The sequence below is a fragment of the Pelmatolapia mariae genome, linkage group LG5, assembly GCF_036321145.2.
Source record: "Pelmatolapia mariae isolate MD_Pm_ZW linkage group LG5, Pm_UMD_F_2, whole genome shotgun sequence".
Lineage (NCBI taxonomy): Eukaryota > Metazoa > Chordata > Actinopteri > Cichliformes > Cichlidae > Pelmatolapia > Pelmatolapia mariae.
This window is the reverse complement of record NC_086231.1, coordinates 29,849,079-29,872,361: the sequence shown is the minus strand read 5'-3', so window position 1 is coordinate 29,872,361 and position 23,283 is coordinate 29,849,079. Positions and strand designations below refer to the sequence as shown.

General features: G+C 44.3%; 1 protein-coding gene across 3 annotated transcripts in view; it reads right to left on the bottom strand.

Moving 5' to 3' along the window:
* Nucleotides 1–217: 217 nt before the first annotated feature.
* Nucleotides 218–23,283, bottom strand: part of arhgap46a (Rho GTPase activating protein 46a) — a 30,133-nt gene continuing 7,067 nt past the window's right edge. The window contains exons 2-10 of one of the 3 annotated variants that reach the window (XM_063474686.1): nt 19,118–19,624; nt 9,471–10,902; nt 6,664–7,330; nt 6,341–6,433; nt 4,257–4,330; nt 3,786–3,985; nt 3,030–3,121; nt 2,764–2,933; nt 218–1,901 (exon numbers count right to left, since the gene is read on the bottom strand). In XM_063474686.1, coding sequence (XP_063330756.1) covers nt 1,707–1,901; nt 2,764–2,933; nt 3,030–3,121; nt 3,786–3,985; nt 4,257–4,330; nt 6,341–6,433; nt 6,664–7,330; nt 9,471–10,902; nt 19,118–19,624 — 3,430 coding nt within the window. In that variant the 3' untranslated portion in view covers nt 218–1,706. Of the gene's footprint in view, nt 1,902–2,763; nt 2,934–3,029; nt 3,122–3,785; nt 3,986–4,256; nt 4,331–6,340; nt 6,434–6,663; nt 7,331–9,470; nt 10,903–11,854; nt 11,982–19,117; nt 19,625–23,283 lie in introns of those variants that run through there. The other 2 variants (XM_063474687.1, XM_065470915.1) reach the window with 2 other exon arrangements.

Sequence of the window (23,283 nt, the reverse complement as noted above, 5' to 3'; positions counted from 1 at the left end):
AAAATTAGTGATTTATCATACCTCTCAAGAAACCCTTTAATACAGGCTGAACTGTACAGTTTTAAGCCACTGCACACAGGTATCAGAGGACTTTGTTACTTGGTGTTCTTCCATGCTTTTTTCCAAACTATTATTACCAGAATAAAGGCAAACTGCCCCAAACCAAAAAAAAAAAATCAAAATACAAATAAATTACACACACTAGGGAATCCAACAGTAATTTTGAACAAATCTTTATTCATGGACAGTCATTCCTTATTACAATGAGAAAGTATGCCAACACACATACACGCACGTACAAGGAAAGTGGTTTGAATCATTCCTATGTTCGTAAGATGAGCGGTTACAGCAGAAAAATGATCAGTTAATTACAACACAAAAGTTTTTTTATTGCTCTTTTACAGCAACAGTTAAGCTCACCCATAACCCAGACCATTAGAATACACTTACAGGAAGTTACTACTATTTTACATGTAAAATATTTACATCGACAAAGCCTTAAAGAGGGGCACAAAAAAGCTCAGTTTACATTCTCGTAGCACTTGACAGTTAAATCAATATTCCATTCTCAGTGAAGGAGGCTTGTGTTAGGTTAATCAAATTTTCAGTCTGTGAGAGAGAGAAAGAGAGAGGCCATGTACAGTTCTCACATCTAACACCCGTTTTATAGTAAGACCTGAGCCAAAAAAAAAAAAGCATAACATACGGACCACAAACACAAGAGAACTCGATTCCAATTGAAATTTATCTTACAGATAATAGAGAGTGTATTATCAGTTGAATAACCAGCCTCCCACGTTGTTACAGCGTGAGCTGTAAATAGAATTAACACTCCCGCCTGGCTTCGGCAATCGTTTGAATTTGGAAAAATCAAAGTAGTTCCATGTTTATTTGCTTAGAAAATTGCCACCATCCATTATCAAGAGCTTTCTGCACATCCCTCTAGTTTGTGCTTTGAAATGAAGCCTCTGTAGTCTATCAGAATAATTGCGGTGGAGCGGCTTTATATGCCTCGTAAAATTACATACGAGGAGACCGGTTATCAGTACGACTACTCAAAACAGCACAGGCAAGCTTATTAACAAGACACCATTACAAGATCTCTTTTACATTTCATATGTTCAATTTTCTGTACATAATAGAAGGCTGTGCCTTTTGTTCACACGCTGACAATCACACACGCACACACGCTTGAATGAAATCAACCAGAGGGGTGGGGAGAGGAGAAAAAAGAAAAAAAAAAGGCAGAGCGTTAACACTGCTACCTTATGTTTGTTTTTTTTTTGTGCAAGTAAGGAATTTCTGAAACTAATTTTGTACTTTGCACAGCCCAGTTGTCCCATGTAACTATAGTACTACCAATTAGATAAGAAATAAAGGTAAACCTCTTCACATGCAGCGGTTAGAAAATACAGTCATTAAAGTGAACCACTTAAGCAGTCACTGTGGATTTTAGTATCAAAATCAGTGAATCCTAAGGTGGTGTGTTTGTCTTTCAGTAAGAAAGCAGGAGAGCACAAGGGCTCAAAGTCCCAGCTAAAGTGGTTTTCGCACTCCTTGTGTTGTAAGAAGTTTAATATCTCACCTCAACAGTTTCCAGTGCGGTCTGAACAGAGAGACAGTATTTTTGCATGCTTCTAATGTATAACTGGAGACGTTTGAGGGCTGATCAGCCCCTGAGGTGCACTCTCTGTGCTTTGCAACCTCTACACCACCCCTTCAATAAAACTGGTGTCCAGGTGAACGATGAGCATTCTCAGGAAGGACATCTCCTTGCGGGTGTTCTCGAAGATGATCCGTGGGTCATCGGACTGGCATCGGAGGCAGTTGGGAGCCATCACCATGGCCAGGTTGTTCACATCCATCTTGGTAATTGCGACATTGGATGGCTGAGCGAATACCTGGAGATAAAAGTGAAGGAAGGAGAGGAAAAGCAATCAGGAGGTGTGTGAACTGTCTGAACTTTAACCTGCAGTCACTTATGCATGAGTCATATTAAATCATCTAAAAAGGTCAAATGCTCAACAGTTTTATTATATAATTACTTTATAAATCAATGAGATTTTTAAGAGTTTACCAACACTCTGTTTTGCTAACTGGTTATTCCAAAGTGGGTCTTTTCTATTAGCCCTGTGATAGACTGGTGACCTGTTCAGGGTGTACCCCACCTCTCACCCTACAGCTGGGATAGGATTCAGCAACTTGTAAATGTGTGGCATTGAACTAAGAGGAATAGAGTTTTTTTAATGTATGATTAAGGACAAGCAAACTTGATTAATAATGTGTAATTCAATGTAAATAATAAAAATGTTTACTATTAGGACGGTAAACAAATCTAACACTAGGTATGATTAACACTGTTCAAGAATTTATTCTTTTGTCTTGTTTTTTAATCTGGTGGACTACGTTAAAAAGGTCTGCTCATGACAAAGTGCTCTGCAAAAAGGCTCAATTGAGCCAAAGTCATCCTACACCTTTTCAGTCAATACTTTGTGTTCATTCCAGTTTTTGATTCATCATTGTTTTTGTTTTTTTCACTTCTGCATTGCAGCTCTTTTTGAATGAGTGGTGCTTTCACTTACAGACAACTGTAACCACTCTTAAATGTTTATGTGACGTTTCCCCCCGAGTTTTGTTATTAGTGTAAAGTTCAGTTTTAACTGATCTTTTGTTTTGAACAAAACATGTCTATATATAATCACAATGGTGTTGACTTACTACACCAGCGTGACAAGATTATGAATCTGTCAGCTTATTGGTTACCTGCAGGAAGTGGATGAAGTAGCAGAGAACGAGCCGGTTGAGCTCAGGTAGAGATTGCACCACGGCAATGGCTGCCACTGGGTCATCGCAGTTAGTGACGCACTGCTTGTAGAAGTTCATGGGGATGAGGGGTTCTTCCAGCTCCCGATACCATAGCTTCATCAGAGAGGCTGAATGAGACATGACAAGAGATTTTTTTTTTTAATAAAGAAAAAAGTTCAAGAAGAAAACAATCAAATACTTTAAATTTAAAAATCAGTGCTCACCAGGAACATTGGGGTCAGAGAGGTTCTCTGGAATCCTCCACTGGTCTACTTGGAGCTTCAGTGCATTTACTTCATCAATATCTCCAGGAACCCTGTGGATAAAAAGCAACCCTACAGTTACAACCAGCAGCCACAAGAGGGACCTCTACTTCTACTCTGCACATTCTTCATGCCTGGTGGCAAACCCCATTCCTCACGCACACCCAATTGGCCTCAAATGTGGCCTGGTGACTCTTGCTTTGTTTGCTATAGTTGCATGAAACAACACAAAAACAGAATAAGCAATATAACCAAACAACACCCTCCTCAGGAATTTCCCTATGTAGATGTTTCACAGAGAGAGATCTGCATAAAGTATGTTTAGTGAAAAGCAAACGTTTTCTAAACAAGTCAAGATGCTACAGGATTGCATTTTGCTGGAGAAAACCCTACACAAACACTCGGCTGTGAAGCTCCCACGTGCTTGTAGGCTTAAGCTGTAATGTAAACACATATCATGAAGTATCAAATCAAAACAGTGCTTGTCCTGGGAGCAAAGCAGGGCTGTGTTTTTTCTGCTGTCTGTTCTGTGTACTGTGCTCAAGGAGAGAGCGCTGAGAAATACGTGGCTAAAGGAGACCACACACATACGTTTAGATGCACTATACATACAACACAGTGTGCACATTGGTACATAAGATCCCCTTCTAATTTTCAACACTGCACAGTTGCTGCTCGAGTTGAGGCATGTCATTGACTGAGTTGGGTCTGTCTTACCTGAAGATGCCCTCTGTCTGAGCTCCGCCCAGAGCGAGAACGTACTGGGAAAGCTGAACCTGCACCCAGGGCAGTTTTCTGTCTGGGAAGAGTTCACTCTGCCGCTCCATCACCTCCTCCAGAGAACTGCCGAAAAGGGAGGGAGTGACAATAGCCCGTCTGCTGTGGTCGATCTCCTCCAAAGTGGGTTTACGTAGACCCTGGAGGGTGAGAAGGAAGCACAGGGGGAGGATTTACAACTTGGGTATATCAGGGGCCGTGATACTAATGATGGTTGTGTCTGCAGCTGTGCTACAATGACTGGGTCTGTGTTTATGTCTATACCTGTGACTGTAGGCATACCTGTAATTATGTTTCTCTCTGTGACGCTATCTAAGATGATTCACATCAGACCTTTAAAACTGATATGCCTGAACTTTTATCATTTGGAACTGAAACACCTTGATAGCTCTTTTTATTCTTCTAGCGTACCTTTTTGCCACCAGTGATTGCAACCTTCTGCAGCTTCCGATGGCAGAACTTGGCATAGGTGCTGATAGGGAGGCCTGTGGGAGAAGGAACAATATGTAAACCCCTTAAGCGTCAGGCATTACTGAACACACAAAATAATAAATGATTGAAATTCTTTCCCAAGCTGTTTTTCCCCACTGATGTCACATAGAGTATCAAAGCAGGCACTGGTAATTGGAGAGACTTGTTGACAGTGTGATTCTGGCATATGGGGATTAAAGCAGGCCCGGCTAAACTGTCAGGCTGAGGGAAGATTTACTGCTGCTGAACAAAAGCTCAGAGTCAAGATCCAGCCCACACATCCAACGTTCAGGTGATTCATCAGCACACACAGACATAAAGGCCTCTGGAGTGAATAAGAAACACAGAGGCTTCCCGTATGCTACCTGCCCTAAAGCAGGGTCCAGATCTATTCTGGATGAGAAATGCCTAAAAGAAAAAGCTGATTCAAAAAGCACCTGATCTTCCTAGAAGTTTTCTACACCTAGAGTTCACGAAAGAATCGAGCACTGATTGTACAGTCATCTTTTCAGCTCATAAAAACAAATATCTACATATTTGTGTAGTGTGATAAATACTTTAGTACTCTATCAAGAACCTTAAACAGGCCCAGACTGGACAAATTTACTGACAATAATTTAAAAAGTAACACTTTCCAGCGCGTTCCCAAAAATCCCAAGAGTCTACAGATTTATAGCAAACAGGTGACTCCTATGCAAGTTTGCAAGTTCTGCTAATCTGACCACGTCTGACTATAATTATGTCTAATTAGAGAGATCATACCAATAATTTGCCCTTGATCTTGGCAAAGATTGGCTTTCCCCCCACCCCAAACAGTTCCCAACATCAGGGTTCCCAACATTTACAGGAAGAAAAGCAGAGTGTAGAGCCCCTGCACTGCAGTGAGAAGAAGGGGTTTAAACACTAGCGGTGGTCTATATTTACATCAGACTTGCTGGCATGAAAAACACAACACCCAGGCAACCAAAGCCCGGGAGAAATATGAGCTCATTAAGAGCTTGAGTGTACCGTACCAGGCTGAGAACGGCATGACACCTGTCTACACATAGACTGAAGGGAAACTTAACAACAACAAAAACAGAGTCATTAAAATAAGGAGAAGGCTTATGTCTCGTCTTGGTCATTATTTGCAAAATGCTCCTCGAAGTGCTGGCTGAAAACAGCCCTACTTCTGATCCCAAACGTGTAGATGTTTCCAAGGCCACACTAGGCCAGACCTCAGCTTTAGTTCTCATGTTGGACTCCCACACCTGCTGCTCACAGCTGCTTGTTGATCTGGTCAAAACACAAAGTGCGTGTTCCAGCTCCGTAATCCGCCACACAAACAGCAGCTTTCTTCATACTGTTTTTCTGCTTGTTGGCGGTCATCGGGATTCTTTTTGGCCATTAGAGTTACTCAGCGAGGTTCAGTGGGCTTTCTCTTTGACCCATTAGTCAGCTGGAGGTTTTCCAGCGTAAAGCCCTGAGTCAGTGAAGTACAAAGCGTGTAGCCGCTGTTGTTGAGAAGATTGGGTTCCTCTCTGGTGACATCATCACCAGAGCTGGCAGTGTGGGTTGGTCTAATGAGGGCACGTGCTGATGAGTAGCTATCCACTTAAAAGGCCGTCTGACAAACAAGTGGCAGGGAGAGGGAGAGGGAGAGAGAGAGAGGCCGCTGATACGAATCACAGTGTAGCCAATTGTGTCCAGGGCCCCATGAAATTCTCATCCTACTGTTTTTCAGCTCAACTCTCTAAGAAACCATTCATGGTGCCGGCAAGTACATCAGCATGTACTCGACCGACAAACTGCGCAGTCCTGTATTTTCCATCCCACTCAGAGTGGTCACTCTGCAGGGACTGATATATTTGATTTGTAATGGCTTGCTCTGCTTAGACTCCAGACATGTTTTAAAGAGAGTAGAAAAACATCTTTAAGATTCCCTCCCAAACTTATTCCCCCACCCTGTCCAAGAGATAACCATGACCAAGTGGGGAAAAAAAGTAATATGTTGGACTGAAAGGGACATAAACAAAAAAATGTACCTTCTTCCTCCTCTGTATTCTGTTTTCGCTTCTTTCTGGACTTTGAATTCTTCTTAAGCTTTAGTTCCTGTTGTTCCAGTATGAATTGGGTCACTACGAAACACACAATAGCAAAGGTCAAATAAATATCAGTTAGATAAAAACAGAGCCAATAGTAAGATCACACCTCATCATACTACACTTGATCATTTGGACAAAACAGAAATATAATCCGAAGGGGAAATAGAAGGGGAAGGAGGAACACATGAGAACTATTAAAAAAAACCAGGAACTACTTTAATCAGACAACACAGGGAGGTACAGAAGAAAGAAAGGTGACCCACCCTGCTGCTCAGTCTGAGACTCACATTTCTTGTCGCTGGTTGGCTCCGTGTGTCTCTGTATGTAGCCTTCCAGGTAGCAGCGGAACTTTGGGGAGGGGGCAAAGAAGGCCAAGCTGACGGCCATCAGCTCCCAGCCTGCTGCCAAACTTCTGGGGCTGGCGTTGCCTGTGGTTTGCCTCACCAACTGCACGTACAGTTCGTCCCGCAGCCCCGGCATGTCCCAGCACTTGGTAATGATAAGCAGGGCGCAGTGACGGCGGTCGAGACGTGAGGGCCTGTCTCCCATGTAAGCTTGGACCAGCTTGAACATCTCGCAGGCCTCCTTCCTGACAGCGCGATTGCTGGTGATGAGCATGGGCTTTTTGATGGACCCGCGGTTCCAAGACAGCATGTTGGCGATGGAGACCCGGCGCCGGAAGAGTCCTTGTGTGTGCATGTTGAGATGCTTGCTGGCCCAGTCCTCCATGCCAATGTCAGGAGGTGGGGGCTGCCGTAGGGTGGCGTAGGAGAGTTGGTAGGCAGACCCTCCTACTCTTCCACCCGCACCATCACCTCCTTCTGCGTTGTCGTGGTTGGTGGGGCGGTGGGGGCCCAGGGAAGCAGTCCGTCCATCCACCATGCCTTTCTTTCTGCTCTCCAACTGAGCCTGCAGCTCTAGGGTGCTGGCCTGCAGGGAGGACACGAGGTGGACATGGGACAGAGGAAGTAAAGGAGAGAGGATGTGAGGCAAGAGTGCAGCAAATATGCAAACTGTGTGCATGCAGCTGCAGCCTTTGAGAGGCAGGCTGCTTTCTGCCTACTATGCTCGGCTCTGCAGTGCTGGGACTCGAGGGGGGACTGTTGCAGGACTGGCACATTTATTCCCTAATGCCAGCAAAGAAGAAATCTCCACAAATCCTTATGAACCCTGTCCTGAACAGTAGGTGAGCACGTAGTGGCACCAAAAAACAAACAAAAAAACAATCTTTTTTTAACACTAACTGAGTTACATCTATGCTCTGCACAAGACTTCCCTGTGATCCCTGAGGTTGAGTTCGTGGCCATGTAAATGTGAAAGGAGCACCTTGGCTCTCTTAATACAGGAATCCAGTAACCCACATACATCCCCCAAACAGCCAAGAACAACACAAACCCTGAGCCAAAATCAAAGCTCAGATGTACTAATGGGACCTAAAAAGCATTGACATGTCTTTAACGAGACCCTGCGGTACTATGGAAGTGATGAGTGCCAGACAAGCTGGGTTTCAGATTTTTGTTTCTCAGTCAAATGAAGCAGGTCTGTGATTTGGCTTTAAAAGGAATCCACTACAGCTTTAAAATAGTACTAGATGAAATGCAACAAATTGAATGCTTGATGAAGTAGAGAATAAATTTTACTATGTAAAAATTATTATTAAAAACTTTAGTAAATTAAACTGTTTAGTTAACAGATGGATCAGTACAAGGTACAGTGGGAACAGAAAAGGATTTGTTTCTGTAAAAATTGTTCCAGTGCATTCTTTGAAAAGGCTGAGTCGCAGACCTTTTTCAGTAAGAAAAGAACTGTAGCACTACATTTTCTAGAGTAGAGTTTTTGTAATCACACATAACCAGCTATAATCTATGAGTGACATAACAGCAGGTCTGAAGAACATTCCAGGACAGACTTAGGGGGCCTGCTCAGTGCTCCTTGGCTGTTGTCAAGCAGGCTATAGCTACAGTGGTACCAATAAGCCGTGGTACCAGTCCGCCTCTTAACTCCTTGCCAAACATGGGCCATATGGGCCACAGTGGCTCTCCTTCCTGACCAAGGGAAGCCATGTCCTGAATCTTTCTGGCCTGGCATGGGCCCCAGATGCCCAAGTACAGAGCTGGCATGTGAGTATACAGTACCTGCAGGGCAGGGCAGATGGACGGTGGTAAGAGGATGACAGCTATTGCTGGGATTGTGGCCATTATTGTCAGTGGTGCTCAGCCTGCTCACTGTCAAATGTCCTGGGGACATTTAGGCACTCAAGACTGGAATGTAAGAGGCATTACTCACAAAATCCTCTAATTTCTTCTCAAAGAAACGGATTAGGCCTATTGTTTTCATCCCAGAGGCAACCGCTGCATCAAACATTAATCACTGTGGTTTGCAGAGGCGGACTTAAACGGCTTTATATAGAGATTTTAACATTTACGGATGCATGAGGTGTGTGTCTGTTGTAAAATATGAAGATTAGAAGAAGCAGACCTTGGAACTGGCTCCAAATGCTGCTACTTACTTTAGTGCAAATAGAGGTCAGAGATTTGTTTTTCCATTTTCACAGCAATTTTTTATGGATACCTTTTAATAAGCCGTAAGACCTCATCATAAAAAATACCAAATTATGTTTAAAAATTATAACTGGACCTAATAGTAAAGAAGAATATTACTGCAAAAATTGTCTGTCACTCACAGCTCTCACAGAACATACAAACTTGATGATATAAAAGCAGCAGCTAAATATTCCCATATACTTTATTCTGACATGTCTTACGCTCATTTGACAGTGAAACTGATTTATTTTTCCTCCTAAGATAATGATTCTGGAGAAATATCAGTAACCTGAGCTCAAACAGAGCAAACAAAGCTGAATCCAAGCACACCTGCTGAGGAAAACAGACCACACAAAAACAGTTGATCTCTTAATCAAACAGGAAAGTATCAAAACACTGGATAAGAGCCCTTATCTTACAATCGTAAGAAGTTGTTTGTAACAAAATAAACTTTTTGCTGTTTGCCTCACTCATTCACCAACCCACCCACAGACCCACAAATACACACAGAAACATAAGGGGGTTACCTGGGAGGGTGGTCCTGGGGTCTCTGGTGACGACAGGCTGGCCTGGCTATTGACACTCAACTCCAAGGTATCCACCTTTTCATAAGTTCTTTTCTGCCTCCCTGGCATTTCCAGAGGAGTCAGGGCTGGGTTGCCACAGGTACTTGCCCCTTTCATTGTCCGGGGCGCCCCAGTGAGGTCCTCTCGAGATGCGCACCTTCCCGCCGACCCCCGTCCCCCTCCTCCTCCGTACCACCTAAGTGAGTCTGCGGGGGAGCGTGTCCGAGCTACAACAACCCTCTCCCCCATCTCTGGATCCAGCCCTGCTCTCACCTCTCTCATTGTGTTGGAGCGACTTACCACCTCCCTCATTTCGGCCATCAACCTCTCATTGAGGGCGCACAGCTCCCCACTGCTGCCTACTGACCCTGGCCTACCTCCTGCACCACCACCGGCTCCCACCCTCCTCCTGCTCTTTCGCCTGAGACTCGGGGAGGGGCCAGTGGAGTAACCAGAGTCTTGATAGTTTGCTGTGGCCTGCGGGGTCGAGGAGGGGAAGTCCTGAGAGGCCTGGCTGCTCTGCCTGCTGTGCCGAGCCTCCATGGCACGCTGCACAGTGGCCTCCAGGACCCGCCAGCTTTGTTTCTTGTCCAGTGAACTTGGGCCTGGCGTTCCTGGTTCCCTGTCCCTTAACTGACCTCGACCCTGCTGTAAAGAGTGAGTGTGGGGATGTGGATGCGGTTGAGGCTGCGTCAATACAGGGTCTTGCCTGGAGGTAGGTGAAGGGGAACGCGTGGGCACAGGAGAGCTGGATAGAAGCCCCTGTTTGGGGTCCACGTTGACCATGTGCTTGATACACTCCAGGCCAGCTGGGCTGTAGTCGGAAGCAGAAGGATTTCTCCTGTGTCTGGACCCTGGATGAGATGAAGCAGGTTGCTGGAGGAGTCTGGGTTTCTGGAGACTATGGGTAGGTGTCAAACGAGACAGAAGTTGTCCATTGTACAAGTGTGCCCCCTCCACCTCCATGTCTGTGGGGGGTTCATCATATATAGGGCAGTCTGAAACTGGCTCATCATAGATTGGAGCAGTGCAGCCGTAATGGGGAGAGACGGGGCGTGGTGTGCTCGTCTGTGACCTGTGAAGGAGTGGACTGGGATGGCTACTGTCTGATGTCACCAAACAAAAGCTGCCGTTGCTGGCTTTTCTCAGGTGATGGGCCTGACGTGTGTCACCTGTCATTTTGCCGGAAGGGGCTGTTTTATATCCTTGTGCAGAGCTCAACTGTCCCCCTTGGGCCTTGTTGCAGGAGGTGTGGAGAGTGAAGGTATTGGCTTTATTTTGCTGGAGGTTTTGCTGGATTGCTGCGTTGGGCTGGGTGCGGCTCATGCTGTTCACCTTCACCAACATGGCTGCCTTAGAACCAGGTGCTGGCTGCCATCTTTGAGAAGCATCCCTGAAAAAGGGAAAACATGCACACAATGAGATCAGTCAAATAATCAAGTCTAAATAAAAACCCAAACATCAAGAGGCAGTAACATAAAAAAAAAAATCATGTAATCATATGTATGCAGTCATACACAGGCATACAGCCACTGGCTAGGTTTCCTCTACTCTGAAATATTCACTGCTGACAGGGCTGGGAAAAAAATCTGCAGCAATCCACACATTCTTCTCCAAACATTTCACTGACCTCCAAATACTTAACTCCATTTTTAGTCTGGCAGTCATAATAGCCATGCCAAAGCATGGGACGATAACTTTAGTGTATGTTGTAGCAAAAGAGGCTAAAAATAATGACTCTCTGAACATATTTCACTGAAACCCATCCATTCCTCCTCACGCTTGTCTCAGATGTCTGGAGAACATAGTAAGTTCAGTTATGTGTAATATTTGATATTTTTAAGTCTTGAAACACATTTGAAACACCAGAAAAGCAACTGTGACCATGGGAAAAGAGGTTGATCTGAGAAAAGTCAGGATTGCAGCAGTGGGCAGATGATATCTTGACTTGGGTTCAAAGTGCAACTTACTTGAAGTTGAACTTGGCTGAGAGGCCAGGCTAACTTATAAACCAATGACCCACTGCTAATCCCAGCAATGTAAAACAATCTGCCATCAATCTGGTCACACAGTTCTGGTCTGCTGCCCTCCACTCTGCTGTTGCCTCATAATCTTCCACAGTAATCAGGACTTTTCATTCCACAGTTGATCAGAAACTTGCCCTCTTAAACCAGTGAGCGTCTAAAGCCGGCACTGTTGCACATACATGCATGCTTGGACATAGACGGTGCCTGGTCCGAGGAAGTCATGTGTAGCAACAATAAACAAACAAGCTCAGAGTATCTCCTTGCTTAATCAATGTTCAAAGAGGTAAATAACTTTAAAGGTAGGCAAAGAACACTTACCCTCCTTTCCTTTAACCACTACTTAAGATTCAGCGGGGTAATTGATTACATCAAAGCTAATCGCCTTATGTCCCGGTAAATCCAACACAAACGCAGATCAGTGGAGAGACAAAACCAATGTTCAATGGCTTCCCTTTTCCAAGTGTACTGGGACTCAGAAGAAAGTCTGGCTGTAACGGCAGGAAGAGGACGCAGAGGGAGGAGAGAAAGAGGCGGAGGGACCCCCCCCTCTCCACCCCACAACTCTGGAACAATACTTAAACGATTCCCCTGAGGTCCTCCAGCCAACGGCAAACTTCCTTTAGTTCTCCTAGCTACAGCTCAGTCCTCTCTCTCTTTAGACCCTGTGCCACCCTCCTCTATAGTGTGAGTCACACCACCTCAGCCTTTTGAATATAAACTTGTTTTCATCTTTGACCAGTGCCACAGACTCACCGTGCGTGCAGAGCCTGTAAACAGCTGGGACTCAGCCACCTGGCCCCAGCACCAGAACAGTGTCCGCCCCCCACGTCCCAAGCACTGACGGTGGGAACGCCACAAGACCCCTGCCTTCCCAAAAACAATCGAGACCCTTTACAGGCTAAATAAAAGACTCACAGACAGACACGTGTGAAGATGAGCTCTGAGGGATGGCAATCACCCCACACCACCCAGTGGTGACTAGGTGACAGCTGTAAACATGTGAAACCCCTGTGTGTGCTCTTTGAAACAGTGCGTGTTTTCTCACTCTGGGGGAGGTGACACAAAAATGATTGCCACCTCAGTACGTGACACACAGGTGACTGTTTAGCACTGGTATGCTGTAGCAACACCTCTCACACATGAAACAGAGCTTTTATCATAACTGGTCTTCATATATACACCAGTCTAAAACATTAATCTGTCTTCTGTATTCCTTCTGGGAGCGTCACAAACTTAATGAGGACTGACTCTGACATAGTAGTGACCACTACTTCCTGCCTGGGGAGGTTTAGAGAGAGGGTTTCTCCATATACAATACAAACAGGAAATGCCTAATGCAATGTTCACATGCTGAGCCAAGGCCGGAAGAGGGCTTAAAGACTTTCTAATATGTCTGACTTTATAGATGGAAACCAAATAATCTTTAGACCTAAGCAGCCCTGTACACTTTTCTTAATCTTCATGGTCAAAAGCCAACTTTATGTCAAATAAAATATTACCCTTCTCTACTCCTGTGTCCACACATTCAATAAAACACACCAGCCTCTGATTAATTCAGCAGCATCCTTTCTCTTGTGGATTAAAACAACTACAAAACCTGTTAGGAAAATCTTGCTAAGTCACAAATTTGGCAGTTTGTAGAAGTGAACAACTGTCAAGATAAAAATAATAACAACAAAAATAAAAGCGAAACCTATCAGTTCTCTTGGCTAATCTCTTCTTTCTTTTTTATTTGCCTGCTATTGTTCCACCCAGGCTCAGAAAAGGTGTAGTACGTTCAACTCGTGCTGCCCTGGCGCATTATGTTAGATCCCAACAGGGTTCGACAACCATCAAGTTCGTGCGGAGGCTCAAACTCCAATAGAAAAGCTGTACAGTGCTTTCCATCTCTGTTTAAAACCCTTAATCTCATTACACAACTCCAGCATTTGCATATCAAAATAGCTCTAGTGAGCTAAAGTATGAATATGACATCTGAACCAAATGAAAGACAAACACAGTAAAATTGTGAGAAACTACAACAGCAACAACTGGCTTAAGTGGGAAGACATTTGTTGGTGATGGCTGAGGGTTGAACAGACCTACAGGGACAAGAGAGAATAGTGTTAGCATGTGTAAATGAGAAGGGGTGGGGATTAGTCGTGGGAGAGTGCAGCAAGGGAATGAGCGGGAAGGCTAGAATTCCTCAGGGCTCATTTAGGGGCCTTTGTGGCATTGTGGGGGAGCCTCACACAATGCATGGCTGTGCCATCGTCAGGGAAACGCCTCTGTCAACAACAGCCATCGAGATCAAGAAAGGGGAAGACAACGACCCATCTTCCACCTCTAGAGTCAGTTGGGCTCTTACGTAACACTAAACAGGCCTGGACCTCATTTGAACAACAGTCAAAGTTGTTTAGAAAGGGTGTGTTGCCTGCTGGTAGCCTGCTGGTCAGGTGTTTACTGAACATTAGCTGCAGGAGGGGATTATGCACAGCAATTTATCACAATTGTTAGAAAGACATTATAATCATCATTGGGAGTGTAAGAGCTCTCCAGGTTTATTAGAATCTACCAGTGTTTGGAAACAGGGAATTTCCATTTCAGCTATGTCTTGGGCACAAAAGATTAGCTGCATGCGACACATGTTAACACATGAATAGCATACTGAATGCATTTGAAAGCCTTTCCATCAGTTAGCATGTGAGACTTACAAGAAGACAGAGATATGTAAAATAACACAAGGCCTTCTGCCTTTGTGAAAACAACTGCGTAATCTGACTGGATTCCTGGGAAACAATCAGCAAATTTGAATTAGTGTAAGCAGCTCTTTTGCCTCCCCCATATACACAGTCCAAGACACCCCTGTCATGTTTCTGAATACTGACATTTGTCCCTGTGATCTTCTGTGCTGCTACGGGAACACGGCTGTCAGGAGATCCATTTCTCTTTTCTTTTAAACATAGACTAACAGTTGTTGGAAAAGCCATCAGCTGAGTCATTTTGCCGGATATGGATTTGGAAGTTCTTATATATTCCTCCTGAGAATAGTGGGGGTCTGAAAAACATGGGTTATTATTAACATTGGCTGGACAGGAAGAGGAAATGAGGTCGCACAGGCCAAGCTTCTGCTACACAAACACCTCGGTGCACAGACCAATGGGATCACTGCGATTTGCGTTGAGGAAGGAAACTAAAAAGACAAAGATTCGCAGAGGACAATGCTGTATCCACTACGTCAGGGTTCAAAGCTCATTCTACGTCCCGCTTGTGAATAGCCCATCATATAAAAAAATAATTAAATTAACAGACATGAAGAGCAAAGCTTTTAGCATTTCACTTCCTACAAGATACCTTGAGAGAGCCCAGTTGTCCTGAAGCAGCTGAAGTGACGCACGTCCCTACTATGAACCAAGACGCCTACCAGCTGTGTCTGTCTGTGGCTCTCGAAGCCTGAACTAATGGGGAGTGCCGGGATAGGTCAAAGGACAGCCACTAGATTCGTTCTGAGGGGAAAGTGTAAGGCCAAACCCAAGTAAATTCCAGAGAGACTCGCCCCAGGAATTTGAAAGTATATCTGCGACTCCTTTTCTGAGGAGGAGTCAAATTATAGCACAGCGTGTATGACATTATTAAAACAGCTGCCTGTTCACACATCTAAACACACACACAGACCCTTTCATAGTCAGTCTCTAACAGTAAAAGATCAGAGTGATAAAATAAAGTACTATAGTGGAAACTCTTTAAGCAAAAAAACCCAACAACCCATCTTTGATATTTCAAGTCATCTGAGAATCTGAGATAGTCAGAATTATGCCTGAAGCAGCTCACATGTGCTGCCTTGAGTTCTTTATGAAAACAGTCAAAATATACACATCACAGAACCCGAGAGGAAAGTTATCATTAAAAGGAAGGCTTCAATGATATCTCAAACAGAGCAAGAGAGACTTTTGGATAAACTGTGTCAGCGAGACACACAAGACTAGCTCTGTGATTTAGTTCAAGACAGCCATAAACGTATGGAAAACACAGAAGGAAACCGTAAGAGAACGAGCGTAGAATAAAACTAAACAAGCACACTGTCAATGCTAACCAGACCAAAGTACAGGATTACAAGTTCAACCTTTTTCCCCCCAGTATTACTTTTATGTAGATGTGGAAAAAAAGAGAGAAAACCTTTATTGTTACAGGCAGACTTACAACACCATCTGTAAAAATCTTTAAAAAAAAAAGAGCTTACCACACCACGAGTGTAGAGATGAAACAAGTCTGTCCAGTATGTATGTTGTGGCTACATCCTCACAGTGGCAGGAGATGAAAAGCATAAGGAGCTTCTGCTCTGGCAGTCAACAGGCACACAATGTGTGACTCATTAAAAAACGTAAAAACGTTATCGACCCTATAAGACGTCTCCTCATTTCCTAAATAAACCCACTGGTGATTTCTCCCACATGATTCACTGCCAGCGAGTCACAACTATATGAGAGGAAGCCGGTTGCGCTTTTAGCCTTTATATGCTTTTGCTTTTGAGTGTGTGGTTAATTTTGAAAAATTCCCTTTCAACAAATTCCCAACACAAAGCGAAAGAGAAATTTAAAGAAAACGTTTCCAGTTCTGTTTTTCACTTCTCGTCAGTTCAGGGGGAATATTTTTAAAAGTTGGTCCCCTGGCTTCCTGAAAATAAATCAGACTACAAGAAACCCAACATCCCTTTAAGTAAAGTCAGTGCACACTCGTAAAAGCAGCTGTGCCGACTCCTCTTTGATGTGTAGAAGCTTTGGTATAAGCTTGAACATAACTGCGTACACTCTGCTACTCAGATAGAAAATGGCATTTTTCTGCATCTTCACAAATCCAAAGCAAGGAAAGGAGACTTTTAAGTGTCTAATGTCAACGTGACATGCTTTGACTGAATTGCTGGTGCACCGCTATATCATTACAGGGCTAAATGAGAGGGCACATTCAAGTTATTGGGCGTTCTTCTCTAGTCAGCATACCTACACTTCCAGCTCAGAGAAAGCGTTCAGTTGACTCTGAGGGGATAGCGGGGTTTCAAGTGAAACCCTTTGTTCCTATTAGTGGTCTATTATACACCCCAGGGTGGCACGAGAGGCAAAAGAGTGCTGCGACCCTGATGTGAACCACCTCGGTTCATTTCTGGGTTGTCTGGCTGTCACGTGTCCTCGGCAGACTTATAACATCTTCTCAGCCTCAGCAGGTCTCCTCCATGGAGGGAGCCCACACACATACACTCAGGTCACACACACTTTCTAGAGTCAAATCTCCCACACATGTTACCTGGTTAATGACAGCACAGATCTGCACATGCATTAAACAGCTAAGTGAAATTCAAGACAGATGTTTTAAGCCATCTGGTATATATGACACCTTTCTCTGCTGCATCATGAAAAGAGATCAGTTAGTCACGCCTTCCTGGCCATAACTGAAAGTAGTTGGCATGTTTATCTCTGAAGAGCTCGGTACTTCCCCGATGAGCTCTAGACTAAAACGCTTTTAAAAAAAGTCCCAGGACATGTGATAAGACTCGGCCAATGAGTAACAAATTGGGCACGCAGGTAGTTAGTTCATGTGCTTTCACTTCCTATAATCACAAACTAAGACAAATACAGATATGAGCTACACAGTAAGAGGAAACTGCATCTGTCAGGCTGGAATAATATTATAGTACAGGGTGTGTTGTTTGAAAACTTTGGAAACTATTTTGAACAGATTTATTAATAGCTTAAAACAAAAGCCCACCAGCAGTGGAAAAACTGGAACTGACCCATCTCCGCAATGTATAGCATTGTTTTCAAAGGTCAGAAGTGAATGAAAACCCTCTGAAAAAGAAGAAAACTATGATGCAAAAACAGACCTAACACAATGAACGCACCGTCTAGGAAAGTGACAAGTTATGACAGGAAGGAGAATGGCAAGAAAGGGAGAAAAAAAAAAGATGGGTGTTAGATAAACTAGCTAAGCTCAAACTTTGGGTCGCTCGTTTATGGTGAAAAACAATATTCAGATTTGCTCAATATGTGCGCCAACATTTAAAACAATTACCAATCCCTTTCAGAGGTTCATACATTTAATGAGCTTAAAACATTACTTTTAAGAGCTTATTTCCTTAAACTTGAAAGAAAATTCATATGAAAATAAATGGAAAAAAGTTAAGAGACCAGCAGAGGAGATCTGTGATTGTGGACAGAAGCCACATTGTGAAAATAAATGTGGCACAATAATCACTTTATCTCAATTATCTTGTTTTGAAAATACTTGAAATCCAGTATAAAATTTCATGACATGACTCCAACCCAACTCAAACCACTGTGACTCCCCCAACTCTTCTTCTCACACATTTTTTCCTGTCATTATTAATAAAGTGCACCGCTAATTGAAGACAAGCATCTCTCCGAGTTTGTTTTTATGCATTTTGAGTTGTCACATTCTACCCTCTTTGTGTCTTTTGTCGTGGTTTCTCATTACCTGCTAAGAGACAGAGGCTGGTGAGCATGTGATGGGCCATATGGCTAAGTAGGGTATCAATCCCCAGTGAGCTAAAGACTCCTGATCCTAACTCTGCTTAACACAGCTGGCCAGTGTTTTAAGAACGACAGAAAGGGTTCTGGGAAAGGTTGAGTCACTGGGGCAGAGTGGGACCCTGTGGGGAGTTTTAACACTGCCCACACACAAAAAACAACGGGGCCGCCAGCACTGCCATTCAGCAGCAACGCTTAACTAATTAGTTTCCCCACCAGCTTTAATTACTCTTCAAGGGTCAAAGGAGCAAACTCCTGAAGGCAAAAGTGTGGCAGAAGCAGAGCCTAGAGCAACAGCTGCCACGGCACAGCCTCAGAAACCCGGCAGGGTCAACCTTGTTTACACGCAGTTCGAATATAGTGGCTCTGCTTGTTATTAACCACAGACAACACTCCCTCACATGCCTCTCATGCATGCACGTAAGAGGCGTTACAGTCTATGATAACCAGGGGCTGAAATTTGTTTTAGGAAAATGAAATGAGGGCTGGGGCAGAGAGGAGCAGGGTGGCGGTGAGCGCACAGAAGGACACTAAGATGGCCTCAGTGGCCATGTGCCAGGGGAAACAGAAGTGGCATGTGTGGAATCCAGCTTGGAGGGAAGAGACGGTGGTTTGGATGAGGCCACAAAGCGAAGCACATGACGGGGTCTCTGAATGACTTACTGTTAGGGCCCGTTCTGCACCAGTAACCCTAGCGTGAGGGGAAATGTCATGCTCGGTAATATAACTGACCGTTTTCCCCATTTGGTAGCGATTTGCTGAAATGGCTGAGCATGGTTCACAGGCAATACTATGGAAACATGGGACATATGGAATGTTCAGATAAGTGAGAATGAAAACAAGAAAGCAGTTTGAGTCCAGTCCAAGTGGTCAACAGTCAAAATAATCCTGCAAGTTCTCATAGCATAACCGTTTAAAAGCCTTTACAATTCGGTATGGCACATGCACTGATGGCTATCACATTGCACCACTTTTCTCTAGGTAATAAGAGCCGCTAATGATTAAGCACAATTCTCTTTCCAGACATGCTGTAGAAGGCTACTTAAGGTTTAGTCAGGCTTACCTCTGTGGGTCTTTACCACCATCTGTGCTGTGTTCGGTGCTGCTACCATCTCCCTGAGATCTGCTGTCTGCTGCCAGGTCCAGCTCAGGGTTGGCAGTTTCGTCGTTGGACTCCAAGGCTCGAGGGAGAGGGCTGTCCCTGTCCCGCTCAGGTAGAGGGGTGCAATGCCCCTGGCTCCCTACGCTGCTGACACTCCCTGAGGTCCCATGGTGGTGCCTATCCACACCCCCTCCAGCCTGCCTGGCCTCGCTGCATCGTTTCATGGCCTGCAGCTGGGAGAGGGGCACTATATCGGCTCCCTGGGGTCGATGCCAGACTGTGCGGCGTCCTGCGGAGTTATAGTAGTAGAAGCGGCCACTGTGGGGGTCAAACAACTCCCACCACTGGTTGCCGTCTGCCTGGCGGACAGAAACACCCGGTGGAGGATCCCAGCCGCATTCGCCAGTGGTTAAATTCACATACATGCGCTCACCGGAGCGTGGCTCCAAGATCTCCACCCAATCACAGCTGAAAAGAAAAGAAACAAAAGCACAGGGAGGAAAAGTGTTATTAGATGCTTAAAATGGCAACAGATCACCTACAGGATATGAGGACATATTAGAGGCCACATGCCTGAGTACTAATCAACTCGACAAGCAGTAAACAACTCACACTGTTTGACAGACGAGAGCCTCGAACCTGCCCACTTGTCCATATGGAGACTGTGTTAATTTCCCTGTTCCCTACATGCATCCATCTGTATGTGTGTGTTAGCGGTGATGTCATCTCTATGCAGTGGAGCGGCAAAAGCGATGGCGCAAATATGTATGTCCCGAATAAGGAGACAGGTGGACATACTCAGTGAGGCACCAGGCACGGAGTCAGCAGGGCCCAAAGAGAACCATACGCTCCGAGTGCTACTAACGCAAAAACCACAAAGCTCAACTACAATCACAGACTGACAACAGCCAGCTCAGCACAACACACACAGACAACGAAAACAGAGACAGTGCAGAGAAGAGGGAGGGGCAGAGGCAGAGAGAGAATCAGAGTAAAAGACAGCCCTGTTTGCATAAAGTAATAAGGCAAAAGGGCACAGATTAAGAGGAAAACAGATTACATATGCAGAGACCATGAACTGAATTTCAGTGAAATGACAGGACACTACGTTAATGAGTGGGACACTAAAATAGTATTAACATGCTATATTAAGGTTATGTGGTGTAGCTACCTACACTAAAATCAGCATCTATAAATAAATCTGACCTTAGCTTGCTGTTTCTATATATCCAGGTCATGCAACTCTTTAGTGAGCTAGTTTATGTCTCCTTTGATCTAGTTCCCCAAAGGAGACCTTAACTGTGTCAGCAAATCCATGTGGGAACAGGAACGCTACAAACAGCCACAAGGAGACCGTTACCAAGGTTCAGCATCACAGTAAACGTCTAGATGAGAGCCAAAGGAAGGACTCAAAATAAACTCGCAAGGCGCCTTTTTCTTCTTGTAATGAGCACTTGAGGGTCCTGGCAAGGTTAGATCTTTTCTATTCTTTAGTGTCCCACCTAACACTAGTCTAGTATCTTTGAGAGCAAAGTATCAGTTGGGGAGGAATTAGTGTCACAACAATCTGGTAGAGGCTTGGATATTTTCCCAGCTTTCTTAGGATAGAAAAGCTTTTCTTCTCCCTGTCACGGTTGTTAGAGGTACGACTCCACCATCCAGGCTACCTGGGATGATCAGAGCAGGCAAGAAGCTTAGCAGGGATAAGACTGCCTACAATGTTCACCAAATATCCACATTTGCTTCAAGGCGCCTGCCAAAACAACCCTGTGTGCAACCCTGTCTCAGAAACAGAGACAGAGGAGCACGGTGCCAGGCAGCTCTGCCACATTTACAATGTCACCCAGTTGGCCGAAACTCACTGGGACGAACAGCTGTTCCCTGTTAACACTGATGTACCTGTTCATCAAGCATAACGTATCAATCACTCTCTTATGTGCTGCCAGAAGGAGCCACAGGCTCTTCATATCTTGATTTAACAGCCAGGTAAACATAGAAAGGGCATGGAGAGACTATAGGAGCCTTCCACATACTGTCTTCCCATGTGTCCCAGTGCTTTATGCTGGGAAACCATCTGGTCCAATCCTTCACAGCAGTCAAGCAGCGCTAACCTTAGTCCACTCAACAAGCAGGTTCTATTTATACAGCGTTTTAACTCTACCTGAGATCAGAGCAAGCAGAAACTCAAAAAAAGGGGAAATAGACAGGACTGTATAAAGCAGGGAACTGTCTACAGTGTGTCTTCCCACAACGAGATGCAAGTATTACAAAATGATTTTCTGAGCGATGAGATCCACAACACTTAATGGGCGGGAAGCCTTGCAAATAATGGGGCATTCAAAGCAGAGGCCAAACAGTCAATACCACCCCACACATACCAGAGCCTTCATCCTTTCACTGCTCCTGCTTGTATTCCAAAAGAGGCGTTCCCAAACCGAGAAACTGATCTTCCCATGCCGCATTCCCTGTTATTCAGTCCGGTGTTTGTCATTATTCTTTGTAAATGGAGTGTTTGGATGCAAATCCAAATAAACCTATTTCTTATAAACTGCTGAGTTTCAAGTAACACGTTTCAAGTTTCAAGTAAGCCGAGACGGCATTTTTTTTTGGGGGGGGTTGGTTATCTCAGCTGTGATGACGGTGAAGTAACCAGCATGGGATTTTGCATAATGGCTTGCATCCTACACACCCTGACAGGACACGAGGGTTTCATGGTGCACTGTGAACGCCATACATGACAAGTTAAGCATCACGGGGTGTAGCTGTTTCATAAGGACTGTTCCCTCTGGGTAAATAAACAGCAGTTAGAGCTGAGAGCGAGCCTGCTGTGCTCTGTTGACACGACCCGATAAGCAGGAAGAAGGGCCGTGTTCAGGTTTTGAAATCATTTTGGGGAGCACTCAGAAAACAGAGACACAGCCATTACCTGGGTTTGCCTAATACAATGGCACTTTTCTTCTGTGGGTCATACCAGTAGTGAGGTCGAAACACTTTGATTTCTCACTAAAATGAATGAAAATGAATATTTATTCACTTGCACAGCAGTAAAACTTAAAAAATGAATAAAAGTGGACCAACTAACATTAACAGGATCCTCTGTGATACACATTTCTGGTGAAAAGTTGCTTTATGTGGTGCCATGTAAATCAATCTGAGCCTGCACAGCTTTATGTGGTCTTTCTCCAGAAGAAGCAGACAGAAAAGTATAGAGCATGACTCTCCAAACAACTGAGGCAATCTGCCTCACGCTGTAAATGTTCATAAATGGTTTGGAATGCAGTCTGCACAAGCTCAGTGAAGTTTAACTCCAAGAGGAATGTTTTATATTGATCTAAAATTAACTTGTTACACACATGGACCTATGACTAAAGCATACGGCACCCGATTTACCTCTGGGGAGACTCAATCTAATTGAAGCAGACCTTTATGCCACAGGCCCGTGTTATGACTTTGTGCACTCTGTAACCAGGAGTTGACTGCATTCAGTAAACACTTTTTGGTGGGGTTAGATTACAGATTGCAACATAAAGAATAGTGTTCATGGACAGTCTAAGGAGCCTGGAAAGAAAGCGACTGGACCTTTTTAAGTTTCTTAAAGACATGAAATTCATGAAAAAAAGTTCACGAAACATTCATGAAACTTCTATTCCTCATAAATAGACTTTTTAAACTGCATCGGTTTGCCTCTTCATGTGATGCCCATTGGCAAAGTTTTGTGAAAATATAAGAAAAATCAAGTATGAAATTCCTCATCCTTTATATTCCGATGTGTAAGACATTACAAGGTCTCTGTCTCCCATGAGGAGTCTAGGAGAACCTTCAGGAGCCTATGGTTATCTACAGTAACTAAGAATAAAACTTGTCAAAGTGTGAATAAAGACTATGCAAACATAGCCCACCACAGAGACCAAGAGGCCAAACCCGAAACATGAAAACACCTTCTTGACCATCAAGTCGCTCACATTCACATAGTGCCAGTGGCTTTTTTTTTTGAAGGAGAACTACTACATCTATCATCCATCATCCACAATTTACAGTCATCTCCCAAAATAACTAGAACTGAGAGCGGTTTCCCAGAGTTAGGGAAACAACAGAATATAGCTCATGGAATCTGCCCCATTGTTCAA